The sequence below is a fragment of the Colobus angolensis genome, unplaced genomic scaffold (assembly GCF_000951035.1).
Source record: "Colobus angolensis palliatus isolate OR3802 unplaced genomic scaffold, Cang.pa_1.0 Scaffold108, whole genome shotgun sequence".
NCBI lineage: Eukaryota > Metazoa > Chordata > Mammalia > Primates > Cercopithecidae > Colobus > Colobus angolensis.
In genome coordinates this window covers 6,112,343-6,127,073 of record NW_012111808.1, presented here as the reverse complement: position 1 = coordinate 6,127,073, position 14,731 = coordinate 6,112,343, and the positions used below count along the sequence as shown (strand labels likewise).

At 40.8% G+C, this 14,731-nt stretch overlaps 1 protein-coding gene across 1 annotated transcript in view; it reads right to left on the bottom strand.

The window, feature by feature from the left end:
- The window catches only part of MALT1 (MALT1 paracaspase), an 86,488-nt gene that overhangs the window by 48,326 nt on the left and 23,431 nt on the right, over positions 1–14,731 (bottom strand). The window contains exons 3-4 of the mRNA XM_011949579.1: positions 10,944–11,065; positions 6,865–7,015 (exon numbers count right to left, since the gene is read on the bottom strand). Of these exons, the coding sequence (XP_011804969.1) occupies positions 6,865–7,015; positions 10,944–11,065 (273 nt within the window). The remainder of the gene's footprint in view (positions 1–6,864; positions 7,016–10,943; positions 11,066–14,731) is intronic.

The following is a 14,731-nucleotide window of genomic DNA, read 5'->3' as shown; positions in this document are numbered from 1 at the left end:
TCGCCAGGATGGTCTCGATCTCCTGACCTCGTGATCCGCCCGTCTCAGCCTCCCAAAGTGCTGGGATTACAGGCTTGAGCCACCGCGCCAGGCTCATCTAATACTCTTTAAGTTCCCAGAAGGCAAAGAGCTTGTCAATTTTATGCAACAAGTCTCCATTATGAAAGTCAGTGTCTAATACATTACAGGTGATCAATAATATTCATTGAATGAATATGATTCCATTTATAAATATATTATTACATGCACAGAAATAGTCTAGAAAGACATATGTTGCTCTCTTAATTCATCAGGATTATTTCTGGAAACTGCTCCACTCCCACATGGACACCTTACCTGGGCTTTGATATCCTGCTCTGGGTCATCCCAGTCCATCCCAGTTCCTCCCACCCCCTCCCACCCCACACAAATGTCTACCATGTTTGGCCCCACCTAATGCCTTTAGAACTGAGCTGACAAGGAAGGGTAAAACTCAATGTTTTACAAAATTTTAAAGCAGTGTGTGAGCTGGCATTAGGGTAACCAGTGGTCTCAGTTTGTCTAGGACAGAAAGGTTTCCCAGCATGCAACACTTAAAAGTGCGAAGACTAGGAAAGTCCTGGGCAAACCAGATGGCAGGTCACCCCTTGCAGGCATGACCAATTAGATCCTCAAGGAACCCCACCTGCAAAGAGATTCTGCCTTCCTCACCAACTCCCTCTCTTGGGCGCTTCTCAAGTGCTCTTGCAGAAGGCTAAGGAGGAGAGGAGAGCTAAAAGATCACCTGTGAAGTGCAGGTCCACAGGGCCTGTTTAAGGCTGAGTGAAACCCTTGCAGGCCCATGAGGCCCTCAGTGAGTGCAATGCCTTTGCTTTCCAAGGCTGGCTGGGGGCAGGGCAGCTAGGCAGGGGGTCTCAGACCCCCCCCCCCCCGCCCACTGAGACATAGAAGAGACAAGGGTAGAGTTGGAGAACAAAAATGATTCAGTGGTTCAATAAGCTGAGACTCTGGATGTAAAGTGAAGAGAGATCTCTTGCAGTTTGGCACTAGAGCTGTAAAACAGATTCTTGAAGTCTTCTCGATATGTCAATCTCAGTCCTGCCAAAGGGAAATCCTCATTCCACCCTCAATTCCATCAGTAGTAAATCGAATATATCTAAAGCCCAGACATAACAACTACAAATAGGATGGACTCATACCCCTATTCTAGTAGCCATTACAAGGGGTGTGCCTAGTTCCTGGGCATAAAAATATTAATTTCAATCTCTGTTATATGTTAATGTGTAATATGTTAATCTCATATGTTAATGCTATTTTTCTTTTATACTCAATGTTCAGCATTGAATAATGATGAGACTTATGAAGAAGAAAGAAAATGTAACCCTGTCGGGGGGCGGGAAGCTAGGGGAGGGATAGCATTAGGAGAAATACCTAATGTAGATGGCAGGTTGATGGGTGCAGCAAACCACCATGGCATGTGTATACCTATGTAATAAACCTGCATGTTCTGTACATGTATCTCAGAACTTAAAAGTATAATTTAAAAAATTTTCCTAATGTTGAAATAGTCTCACATTTCTAAAATAAACCATGTTTACTTGTCAAAAAAAAAAAAAAAAAGGCCAGACGCGGTGGCTCAAGCCTGTAATCCCAGCACTTTGGGAGGCCGAGATGGGCGGATCACGAGGTCAGGAGATTGAGACCATCCTGGCGAACATGGTGAAACCCTGTCTCTAATAAAAAATACAAAAAAACTAGACGGGCGAGGTGGCAGGCACCTGTAGTCCCAGCTACTCGGGAGGCTGAGGCAGGAGAATGGCGTGAACCCGGGAGGCGGAGCTTGCAGTGAGCTGAGATCCGGCCACTGCACTCCAGCCTGGGTGACAGAGCGAGACTCCGTCTCAAAAAAAAAAAAGAAGAAAAAGAAAAGAAAAAGAAAGAAAAGCACAGCTGGCCTACATTCTAGAATTATCAGATTAACTCACATTAACTCAAAGACAAACATCTTAAAGGATCTGGTGAGAAAGGCAGTTAATCAACTTGCACAGAAGATGGTGGCCAACTTACAATTTCAGCAGTGAGAAACTGAAGAAAAAAAAAGAGCCAAATGGAAATAACAGAAATTTCAAATATCAAGATTTTCACTCATCAGTGCATTTGATGGGCTTACCAGCAGACTGGTCACACCAGAGAAAAGGATCAGTAATCCTGTAAACAGGTTAGAAGAAATCCAACCGGAAATAGAGATAAAGTGAAGGAAAGAAAGAAAAAAAGACAGGGCTTACAAGACCTGTGGGACAATATCAAATAGTCTAACATACATTAATAATTAGAGTCCCAGAAAGAAAGCAGAAGAACAATATTTGGAGATTATGGCTAAAAATGATTCAAAATTGACGAAAGATAACAACTTACAGGTCCAAGAATCAGAGAACTCCAAGCAGGAAAAATTCAAGAGAGCAATTATAAAAGGAATACATAAATTCCCATGATAAACAATGGAGGCTCAGGCCAAAAGACAATGGAATAGTATCTTTAAAGTGGTGAAAACAAACCAACACACCTCTAAAATTCTATACACAACGAAAATATCCTTCAAAAATGAAGACAAAGAGATTAACAGAATTCAAATGCTGAGCAAATTTGTTTACAAATTATTTCACAAATAATTTTTACAAATTATTACAGAAAAACAGCAGACCTGAACCATAAGAAGTGTTAAAAGGAATTCTTCAGCCAGAAGGGAAATTTTACTTGATAGCAACCTGGGTCAGAAGGAAAGACTCAAGAGTGCCACAATAGGTAACTATGTCAGTGAATATTTTAAACAAAATCTTTAAAAATTACACACACGTGTGCTGGGCGCAGTGGCTCATGCCTGAAATCCCAGCAGCTTGGGAGGCCGAGGCCAGTGGATCACAAGGTCAGGAGTTCAAGACCAGTCCAGCCAAGATGGTGAAACGCCGTTTCTACTAAAAATACAAAAATGTACCCGGGCGCGGTGGCCAGGCACCTTTTATCCCAGCTACTTGGGAGGCTGAGGCAGGAGAATCAGTTGAACCTGGGTGGCAGAGGTTGCAGTGAGCCAAGATCGCGGCACTGCACTTCAGCTTGGGTGACAGAGTGAGACTCTGTCTCCACAACAACAAAAAATTATATACACATATGTATCTTTATAAGATTGCTTAAAAGTAAATGTAGAAGTAAAACATATGACAACAAATGTACAATAATGGGGGGCACAATGAAAGTATGCTATATAGGTTCTTATATTTTAAGGTTGAATACGTAAAGGTTTACCACAATAAGCTAAAGAGGCATACTGTAATCTCTCAAACAGCCACTAAAAATAACACTAAGGCATAGCTAAAGTCAATAAAGGAGATACAATGGAATATTAAAAAATGCTCTTTTGGCCGGGCGCGGTGGCTCACACCTGTAATCCCAGTCCAAAAGAGGGCAGGAAAGGAGGATCAAAAGAGAACAAATGAAACTAACGGAAAACAAACACCAAAATGTCAGACTTAAACATAATCACATTATATGTAAATGGTCTAAACACCTTAAAAGCGACTTTTTTCTAGACTAGAGCAAAAAGCAACACTTATCTGTATTCTGTCATCTAAAATGAAACTTTAAAAAAAGACATTCCAAATTAAAATAATGAAAAATATATACCATACAAAAAAGCTTAAGAAAGCTACCATGGTGCTGGCCAGGCATGGTGGCTCACGCCAGTAATCCCAGCACTTTGGGAGGCCGAGGCGGGCTCAAAGGTCGAGACCAACCTGGGCAACATGATGAAATCCCGTCTCTACCAAAAATACAAACAATTAGCCAGGTATGGTGGTACATGTGTGTGGTCCCCGTTACTTGGGAGGCTGAGATAGGAGGATCATTTGAGCCTGGGAGGCAGAGGTTGCAGTGAGCCAAGATCATGCCACTGCACTCCAACCTCGGTGACAGAGTGAGACCCCCTCTCAAAACAAAACAAAAAAGAAAGCTTCCATGGCTATATTAGTATCACACAAAGTAAACTTCAAGACAAAGAGGATTACCAGAGATAAAGGAGCATTTCATAATGACCAAAAGCTTAATTCATCAATAAGAGCTAACAACCAATGTTGGCCAATATATGGGGCGAGTAACCTGAATTCCCATACCCTGTTGGTGGTAATGCAAAACGGTAAACTATTTTGGAAGCTTTGGCAGTTAAGAAAAATTAAACATATATCTACTCTATGATTCAGCAATTCCACTTCTATGTAACTATCCAGGAGAAATAAAATGTACGTCCAGAAAAGGCCTTGTATGAGAATGTTCATCGTAGCTTTATTCATAATATTCCAAAACTGGACACAAACTAAATGTCTATCAACAGGAGAATGAATAAACAAACCCAGTCAATTCATACAATGGAATATTACTCAGTAAAAAGACAGCCTAATGATATACTGAATAACATGAGTAAATCTTAAAAACGTTATGCTGAGTGGAAGAAGCTGAATATAAAATATCTAGACTGGTCAATGACTATACATATGTTAAATAGATACATATACCAATGTTATATACACATGTTAAAACTCACTGGACTGTACACGTAGTATCTATACATTGTACTGTATATAAATTACCCCTTAACAAAAATGGGATAAAAAAGTTAAATAAAATTGAGAAATGTTGATATGGGTTGGCTGTGTCCCCAACCAAATTTCATCTCGAATTGTAATCCCCACATGTTGAGGGAGGGACCAGGTGGGAAGCGACTGGATCATGGCAGCAGTTTCTCCCGTGCTGTTCTCGTGACGGTGAGTTCTCACAGATCTGGTTATTTACATGTCTGGCATTTCCCGTTTGCTCTCTCTCCCTCCTGCCACCATGTAAGACATGCCTTCCTTTCCTTTCACCTTCCACCATGATTGTAAGTTTCCTGAGGCCTCCCAGCCATGTGGAACTGTGAGTCAATTTAAACTCTTCTGTTTATAAATTACCCAGTCGCAGGTATTATCTCTACAGCAGTGTGAGAATGGGCTAATACAGAGGTGCATGAGGTATTTTTTCTTTAAAGAAAATGGTGATATTTTCTCTTTTTGTTTTTGAGATGGAGTCTCGCTCTGTTACCCAGGCTGGAGTGCCATGACGTGATCTTGGCTTACCGCAACTTCCACCCGCTGGGTTCAAGCAATTCTACAGCCTCAGCATCCTGAGTAGCTGGGATTATAGGCACACGCCACCATGCCCAGCTAATTTTTGTATTTTCAGTAGAGAAAGGGTTTCACCATGTTGGTCAGGTTGGTCTCAAACTCCTGACCTTGTGATCTGCCCGCCTCAGCCTCCCAAAGTGCTGGGATTACAGGTGTGAGGCACTGCGCCCAGCTGGTATTTTATTTCTCAATAACTTTATTGCTATTTGAGTTTAAGAAAGGCTAAAGTGAAAGAATGAAAGCAGCATTTTAACTCTTTTAACAAAAAGTGTGTTTCCCTCCCTATTCTTCTTTTTGTCCAGCAAATACAACAAAGAACATGGTTCTTGATTGTGCACTGAATAAAATAATACCTGACAACTACTCTTTATAGAGTATACTGTTTTTTTTGCCTTGATCAATGCTAGTTATTTAACTAAAAAGATGAAGTAGAGGGAGTAGCAAAGCAGTCTGATGAATGTTTCCTTGCAGTGAATGATACACTACACGGCCTTTAGTGCTGACATCAATGCTAGCGTTTTTTTTCCACAACATAATTTTTTAGGAACAATACAATAGTTTGGGAGAAAAATATGCAGTATGGAAAAGAATTGAAAAGTGAAAAGCAAGACTATCACATGAGAGTTTTTTCTCCTACAAAACTGGAGACCACAACATTCAAATCCATAACACACTGACCTCTTCTTGATTCACATCCGAATTATAGAACTCAAGACTGTCAGGTCTTAAATGCTATGTGTTTATCTACTGATCTACTTTTTATAATGATCACATACAGCTAGCTAACAAATAATTTCAAAAGCAATGCAATGAGTTCTATAATAGAGGTAAAATCAGAATGCCAAGGGAGCAGAGGGAGCTGAGGCTTGAAAGAGTCATAAGAGTATGCCAGGCAGAAAAGGTATTCAAGATGGAAGGAAGAACTGATGCAAAGATGTGGAGTGTGAATATGCAAGGCATTTTCGAGACAATGGAAGCAGCAGGGAGAAACTAAGTTGAGTATAGGTGCCGTGCGTGAGAGCAATCGACCATGAAGGAAGGCAAACTTGAAGAGGTCCATGGCAGAGACCAGACAAAGGCCTGTCTATGTCTATGTCATCCTAAGGTATCTGCACACACGTATACGTGTGTGTGTGTGTGCACGCATGCACACACACAGAGAACGACAAATTAGGCCGGGCATGTTGGCTCATACCTATAATCCCAGCACTTTGGGAGGCCAAGGCAGGTGGATCACCTGAGGTCAGGAGTTTGAGACCAGCCTGGCCAACATGGTGAAACCCCACTTCTACTAAAAATACAAAAATTACCCGGGCATGATAGCACGTGCCTGTAATCCCAGCTACTCTGGAGGCTGAGGGAGGAGGAATCGCTTGAACCTGGAAGGCAGAGGTTGCAGTGAGCTGAGATCAGATGGCACCACTGCACTCTAGCCTGGGCAACAAAGTAAGACTTTGTCTTAAAAAACAAACAAACAAACAAAACCAAAAACTAAATTAAAAAAAAAAAGACAAAGCACATGGATCAAATCTTAACAATGGTTGACATTATAATGAAGTACCTATGTGAAATTTTGCTATGATTTTTGATACTTTAAAATTATTTAAAAGTAAACATTTAAAATAAAATAAAATATGGGGAATCCCCATGCTAACATTCAGTTTCTTTCATTACTTACTCCGGAAGCTCTCTGGGACATCGCAAACATCCAGCTGTGACCACTGGCTGAATTCAAAGGTGAAATTGTTATTAACTCGACAGACATAAAAGCCTGCATCTTTTACATGCACTGCATTAAAAATAAGCTCTGATGTATTTCCATTTGGAATCTGTGAAAGAATCAGTAAGAGGATAGAAGTGGATGACTCATCAAAAACACACCTTATAAAATATGCTGTACAAAATCTATGATTTCAGTATGGAACTTTGAAAGTGCAACATTTTTACCCCAAGTTCTAAAACATTTCTGAGTTAAAAACAGTAACACTTTGAGTTATTTAGGACTCAAGTATTAAAAATCCAGTCTTTCACAAATCCATTAACTAGAGAGTTAAGCTGGTCCCAAATATCTTCCAAAGGCTCACTAACTATTTGCTCTGTCATTTAAGAGATCAATCACTGAGTTCTGAAAGAATCTACAACTGCAACATTTACGAGTTTAGCAGCCATACAAACACCACGGTGGCATAGAGAAAACACAGAGAATTAGGCTTGGCTATTGTTTTCAGCTCTAACCACATTAGCTGGGAAGACACTGGCAAGTTATTTGACCTTGAGACCTGATCTTCTGATCTGCAAAATTCTGTAAGAGGATAAACTCCTCAACCAAACAATATCCAATCTCCTTCAAGGTCTAGACAGAGAAGGGCTATGGAAAGCGTATCAGTGAGACAGTGAGAGGGGGTGGCCATCCACAGGCCCCACCTCCAACAGTAACGTTTCTTTTATTAATGCTTTTTCTGCTTCTAGCAATTGATCAGCTACACCCAACTTTGGCACATTGCCAAGGGGCTTACTCAAGTGCCTCATTACAACAACTCCCTTGCAAAGAACAGGTTAATCTGACGATTTAAAATCTGAAATACTCCCAAATTCAAGACTCTTTCAGCACCTCCATGATGCTCACTGGAACATTTCAGATTTGGGATGCTGAACTTTTAAGTATACAATGCAAATATTTCAGCACCTAAAAAAAAATCCAAAATCTGAAATACTTCTGGTCCCAAGCATTTCAGACAAGGGATATTCAACCTGTACTTTAACAAGCTCACCTCCTCCCTCTCCAAACCCCAAGTAACTGAACTCTACTCTCTCCCCTTTCAGTACCTACACCAAAGCAAGAATATTTTGCTGAGAATGTGACAACTGGGACAACAGGCTGCACTTTGAACTGCCTGACAATCCTACTATATGGTTCTAAGTGTGTTCTCCTTCTAGACTATTGATGTATACTCTCTCCTCAAACCTCCTGTAATCCTAGTTCTCTCAGGCACTGACTTCAGATAGAAATTACCTCCTTTTTCTGCCAACAAATCACAAACCTATCCATGTCTGTACCTATTTATAACTCCTCTGTTCCCTCCTGTTAAAATGGAAGATGCATCTTCTGAACAAAGGCTACTTGGGCTGAAGATCTGTGGAGACCCACTCAGAACCCCAGAGATGGTACAAAGATTATATTAAACCTAAGACATCTGGGATTCAACAGATGGAGAAAGAAGTCTTCTCAGGCTTCCTTTATCTGACCCAAAGCAAAAAGTTCTGGGAAATGAGGCTGCCATAAATTCCCTCTTGGGGCAACTTTTACTCCCCTTGGTAGACCAAGAGTAAAACTACCATAAATCTCTCTTTGGGGACTTTATGGTCACAATGAAGAGGAGATACCACCGGTGCCTGCATGAACAAACATTACCACAAACTTTGCTATCTTCCCTTGTTCTTCTCCCCTTTGTCTTTCCTGAACAAACCCATCCATTATGCTCACAGGGCCCCTGCCTTTCCCTACTAAATTAGTTACATAACCAGTTAGCAAGCTACTCCTTCTGAAAGCTCTAGCATGCACACAAATAAGCTTTTTCTCCATTAATCTGTCTTCTGTCAGTTAATTTTCCAATCTTTCAATACCTCAGTATACAACACATCTCAGAGGCTCATATGGAAAGCCTAGGGGTCATCCTTGATTTCTCTTCCTTCTCCCTATACTCTATATCTAATCTGTCAGCTTAGTTGACTGTCTCTAAAATACACACTAAATTATGCACTGTGATCCACCTTCTCTGCTCCACACTACTGCTACTTCCAGTCAAGCACAGATATTAGACAACTGCTCATCTTGCTGTTCTCTGCTTCCTTTAAGCAGCAAGTTCATGTTTTAAAAGCATGAATCCTGGTTGGGCACAGTAGCTCACGCCTGTAATCCTAGCACTTTGGGAGGCCGAGGCAGGTGGATCAAGAGATCAGGAGATCGAGACCATCCTGACCAACATGGTGAAACCCTGTCTCTACTAAAATACAAAAAATTAGCTGGGCGTGGTGATGCACGCCTGTAGTCCCAGCTACTCAGAAGGCTGAGGCGTGGGAATCGCTTGAACTGGGGAGGCAGAGGTTGCAGTGAGCCAAGATTGTGCCACTGCACTCCAGCATGGTGACAGAGCAAGCCTCCATCTCAAACAAACAAACAAAAAACAAAAAACATGAATCCTACCATGTTACTTCCCTTGCTTAAAACCTTTAGTAGCTTCTCACATTATGTTGCCACTCTGTTGATTTTCCTCATAGCTCTTAACTCACAGGAATTAACAGTGCTTGCTCTGTCCCTACTGGTGTGTAAGCTCTTTGAGGGCAGAGACCTTCTGGTCACTGCTGTATCATCAAGCCTAGAACATGGCCTGGCACAAAACAGGTGTTCAACAAGCACTTGTTAAGTAAACATCTCCTACAATACACCTATGATCATAAGAGTGGTTTCACAAAACTTGACTTGTTAAGAGTTTTAAAATCCATTACAACTCTTCAACTCTAAGATGCATTTTCCATCCCCTGTATTTCTACCTTTCTCCAATCAGGACATAGTTTACAAATGATACACTTAATGTAGTAGGTTTTTTCCACTATTTCTCCTCAAAGGGCATTTATTAAAATGAAAGTAACTTTGCAATTGAGAAAATATGATTAAAAAAATACCTTTAGGTACCATCTTTCAAAAGCCTAGCCATGTAAAACATCCTGTCTACTTAATTCTCACAACCTCTGATGATAGGAATTCGCATGGCTAATAATGGCAGGCAGGGTTCCAACACAGACCTATCTAGTGCCAAAGCTACATACAATCTTTTTACTACATTCCACAGTTGCTCTGTCTTACCGCTGTGTAACAGACAGAAATAAAAGATTGTATAAAACCACAGAATTCTCTTACAGTATGAGGCAATCCAATTAAAGGAAAAGTCATTCTCAGAACAGCTTTTATTTAGTTTCAGATTTGCAAAGGGAGACATGGCATCAAGTTTGGAAGAAAGGTGAATTACTGGGACTAACAGAGTGAAAAGAATATGGACTTTCTGGGCACTGTGGAAGTGGGAGCAGAGTAGAGAGGGATGAAGGAATGGAAGAGAAAAGCCCACAGAAGTGGGACACAATGCAGGCAGCCAGACCACTGAGAAATTCCCAGTGCAGGATGGCTCAAGGAACTCTGAAGAAAAAAGAATTCTAAGATGTGATTTAAAATTATTTGTTAGGGGCTGCAGGGATCCAATCATTTCACAAAAGGAATAAATGGCCCATTCTGCCAATCTGAATTTTACTTCAGAATCTACCACAAAGTTCTAAATCTTCTCATACAGATAAAACAGTGATGTGGAATTCTTAAAAAGAATAGCACATTGACTTTCCATATAGCCTTGAAAATCTTCTAAAGATTTCGGTTGGAACATAATCTGTTGTAAAGAGTTTTGTATATACAAGAATGTACTGGTGATGTTTTATACTTGCTAACACTGTTGCCCTAAGTAATCCCTATTTTCCACAATTTTTAGAGTAGAGAACTATTTCATTATTGTTTACAATGTTTCTATATGACAATTCTGGAACTGTCTTACCAAAATAATGATTATTGACTACTTCAATAATAACCTAGCAATGTCTGTCAGACTTTTACCAAACTGTTAAAACTACATTTAGGACAATAATGTTGATTAATTCTCTATCATTCTCTCTCCTTATAACGGAAGAATTAAAAGATATGTTTTTAAAAGTTACCTCTTTATTCATTTTGAACCACTGATATTGAACAAAGGGATGTCCAGTTGCCCGGCAACACAGTTTCACAAACTGTCCAGCCAAGACTGCCTTTGACTCTGGGTTTATAGTAATCTTTATTCCTAAAGAAAAAAAAATTAAAGTCACAAAAGAGGGATTTTCCTTGTTTATACATCTGAAACCAAAAATTGAAACATTTTAGAAATAACCTGCATATTTATCTTTCTCATAAATCACTCATTCACATCGCCTTCTCAATCAATTTACACTTCGTGAGTTGCAGGCTTTGTAAACTCAGAGGAGAGAAACTTACTTGCAGACGACTTTGATCTATTGTACTTCCCCCCATGACGGGGTGGGGGAGAAAATTATTTACCATATTTCTTCAATTTTTAGAAGCTTTTCCCCCCATATTCTAACACTTCTGAAATCAGGATGCACCTTATAACAGATGCCTGTCAGGCACAGCCACAGGGTAGTTCTCAGTGTCAGCTCATGGAAATGTTTGGTCACAAATGCTCATATAGCTGCCACTTCAGTCGAGTTACATGCACTGCTAGTAACACAAGTGTTAAGTTGCAATGTCTGCTATGGTCTGAATGTATGCCCCCAAATTCATGAGCTGGAAACTGAATCCCCAATGTAACAATGTTGGGAGGTAGAGCCTAGCGGGAGGCCCTACCCTCACGAATGAATTAATGACACTGTAATAAGGGGGTTTGCAGGAGTGGGTTCTCTCTCTTTTCTGCCATGTGAGGACAAATTGTTCTTCCCTGCTTGCCCTTCTGCCTTGTGCCGTGTGAGGACACAGCAAGAAAGCCTTCATCAGAAGCTGATTTTTTGATCATGGACTTCCCGGGCTCTGTAACTGTGCAAAATAAATGTCTGTTCTTTAAAAACTACCCAGACTGTGGTACTCTACTATGGAAGCATGCAATGGACAAAGACAACACCATTGAAAATGTCTTCAAATTACTGCATTATTATTTAGCATTGAAAAGAAAACGATTTTGGAAGAGAAGGACACAGAAACAGAGCAGTGGGATATATATTTGATATACCTGTGACACAAACATTCCTCATTTGAGGAATAACTGCCAACATTGAAGCTTGGAAGACTTTTGACAGGAATTTGGAAAAAAATCCTAGTCAATAATGGAACACCCCCACTCCTTCTCTTGCCTCGCTCTCACTCACTCGCCCCAGGGAAGCACATGACTATGGCAGGAGGCCATTCAGGTAGCCCTGCAGAGAGGCCCAAGTGGTAAGAGTATTAGTCCATTTTCACGCTGCTGATGAAGGCATATCCACAACTGGGCAATTTACAAAAGAAACAAGTTTAATAGACGTACAGTTCCACGTGACTAGGGAGGCCTCACAATCATGGTGGAAGGTGAAAGGCATGTCTCACGCGGCAGCAGACAAGAGAACAAAGTTTGTGCAGGGAAACTCCCCCTTATAAAACCATCAGATCTCATGAGACTTACTCACTATCACAAGAACAGCAGGGAAAGACCTGCCCCCATGATTCAATTACCTCCCACTGAATCCCTCCCACAACACATGGGAATTCAAGATGAGATTTGGGTGGGAATACAGGCAAACCATATCACTGTGGAAAGAAACAGACCTCCTGTCACAGCCAGCGAGGAAATGAGGTCTCCTGACAACACCTGTGAGCGAGCCATCTGAGAAGAGGATCCTCCAACCCTGGGGAAACCTTCGGACGACTGCAGACCTGGCTCAGAGTCTGACTGCTGCCTCACGAGAGACCCTCAGCCAGGACTGCCCAGCTAAGCCACTCCTGGACTGCTATCCTCAGAAACTGTGTGAGATAATACACCGTTGTTGTTTTTCCATTTCTGACTTGGGGGTAATTGATTATGCAGCAAGAGATAACTGACATAAAAGAAACCAATGTAGAAAAGCTTACATTTGCAAAAGTTTTAATAAATAAAACTGGGTTAGCTGGCTTTTAGAAAGGAAAGAAAAAGATAATTAAAACTTATAAAACTTAATTTCCTGTACCTACTTTTATTTTCTTTCCTTGTCTATACTGAATGTGACCTCATAACAGTGTCTTTTTCTTCTACTACCCACCAATGCAAAGAAACAAAACAAGACTACCAGTAAAAAGGAAACAGTGTAAATAACAGTAATCTTAATACATCAAAGGTGCTAAACTTTCTAGGAAAAAAAAATGTTCACGAAAGTCATAGCACAAAGATACTAAATAAAACCAAATTAAAAATGAGTAAATATTTATTGTATACCTAGCACATTAGAGGGTCTCGAGAAACCCTGGGAAATCTTTAGTAAATACAGTGGAGCCTCTCAGAATTTTAAACTCTTGCCAAGGGAGGACATTGATTCACTAATCCTTTATGTAGAGGCCAAGTTAGTACAGGATAGAAGTTCAAAATCTTTCTGAAATCTGTGATACACGTTGGTAGGAAAGGTGGAAAATGGGAGAAGCACTCTTGCTGAAGCCAGCAAAATTATAACACTGTATTTGAATGTCCCCATATTTACCATTCATCTGCCAGGAGAGTTTTACATCACAACTTTGAAATACAAAGATTCTAATTTCCCAAGTTTTGATGTGACAGGAAAAAAAGTTGCAACAATGACAAAGGAGAATAAGTAATAAACCTAAAAAATATAGGAGTTTTGGCTACCCTACCTTTAAATTTGAATGTCCTATAGCCACTACAAATTCCATATACCCAAATCCCTTCTGACACAAAATCTACTCCTCTGCCAGTCCCCACAGTTTCCCCATCTCAAAGATGGCAAACCAGTCTTACAGTCTACCACCATCCATCCGGTTATTCAGGACAAAAACTTTGCAGTTTTTAGCATCATTCTTAAGGGCCCTAGGATTTTCAGAATAGTAAATGAGCACTGGCTTCAACTTTAAAGTTGTCAGCTGCATTAGCCCCTAACAAGAGAGTCAGCCAGGCACTGACTTCTCTCTAGCTATCAAAGTTCTAGATGGCATCTTCTTCCAACAGAAGGCTGTTTCATCTATGCTGAAAAATCTGTTTATTATAGCCATTTTCTTTAATGAGTTGGATCTTTTTTTGCTTTTTTGCTTTGAGACAAGGTCTCACTCTGTCACCTAGGCTGGAGTGCAGTGGCATCATCTCGCTCACTGCAACCTCTGCCTTCTAGGTGTAAGCAATTCTCCCACCTCAGTCTCCTGAGTGGCTGGGACCACAGGGAGGTACCACCGTGCCTGGCTAATTTTTTGTATTTTTGCAAAGACGGGGTTTCACCATGTTGCCCAGGCTGGTATTGAACTCCTAAGCTCAAGCAATCCTCCTGACTTGGCCTCCCAGAGTGCTGGTACTACAGATACCATGATCAATTGTGAGCCACCGTGCCTGGCATTAGCTAGGTCTTCTGGATGACTTGCTGCAGCTTCTCCACCACTACCTGCTGCTTCACTTTGCACTTTTATGTTACGGAGACAGCTTATTTCCTTAAACCTCATGAACCAACTTTTCTTCCGCAGCTTCCTCATCTCTCTCAGCCTTCACAGAAATGAGGAGAGTTAGGGCCTCACTCTGGATTAGGCTTTGGTTTAGGGGCATGCTGTGGCTGGTTTGATCTATCCAGACTACTACAACTTTCTCCATCTCAGCAATAAGGATGTTTTGCCTTCTTATCATTCGTGTGTTCACTGAAGTAGCATTTTTAGTTACCTTCAAGAACTTTTCTTTTGCATTCGCAACTTGGTTAACTGGCACAAGAGGCCTAGCTTTCAGCCTATCTCAGCTTTTGAT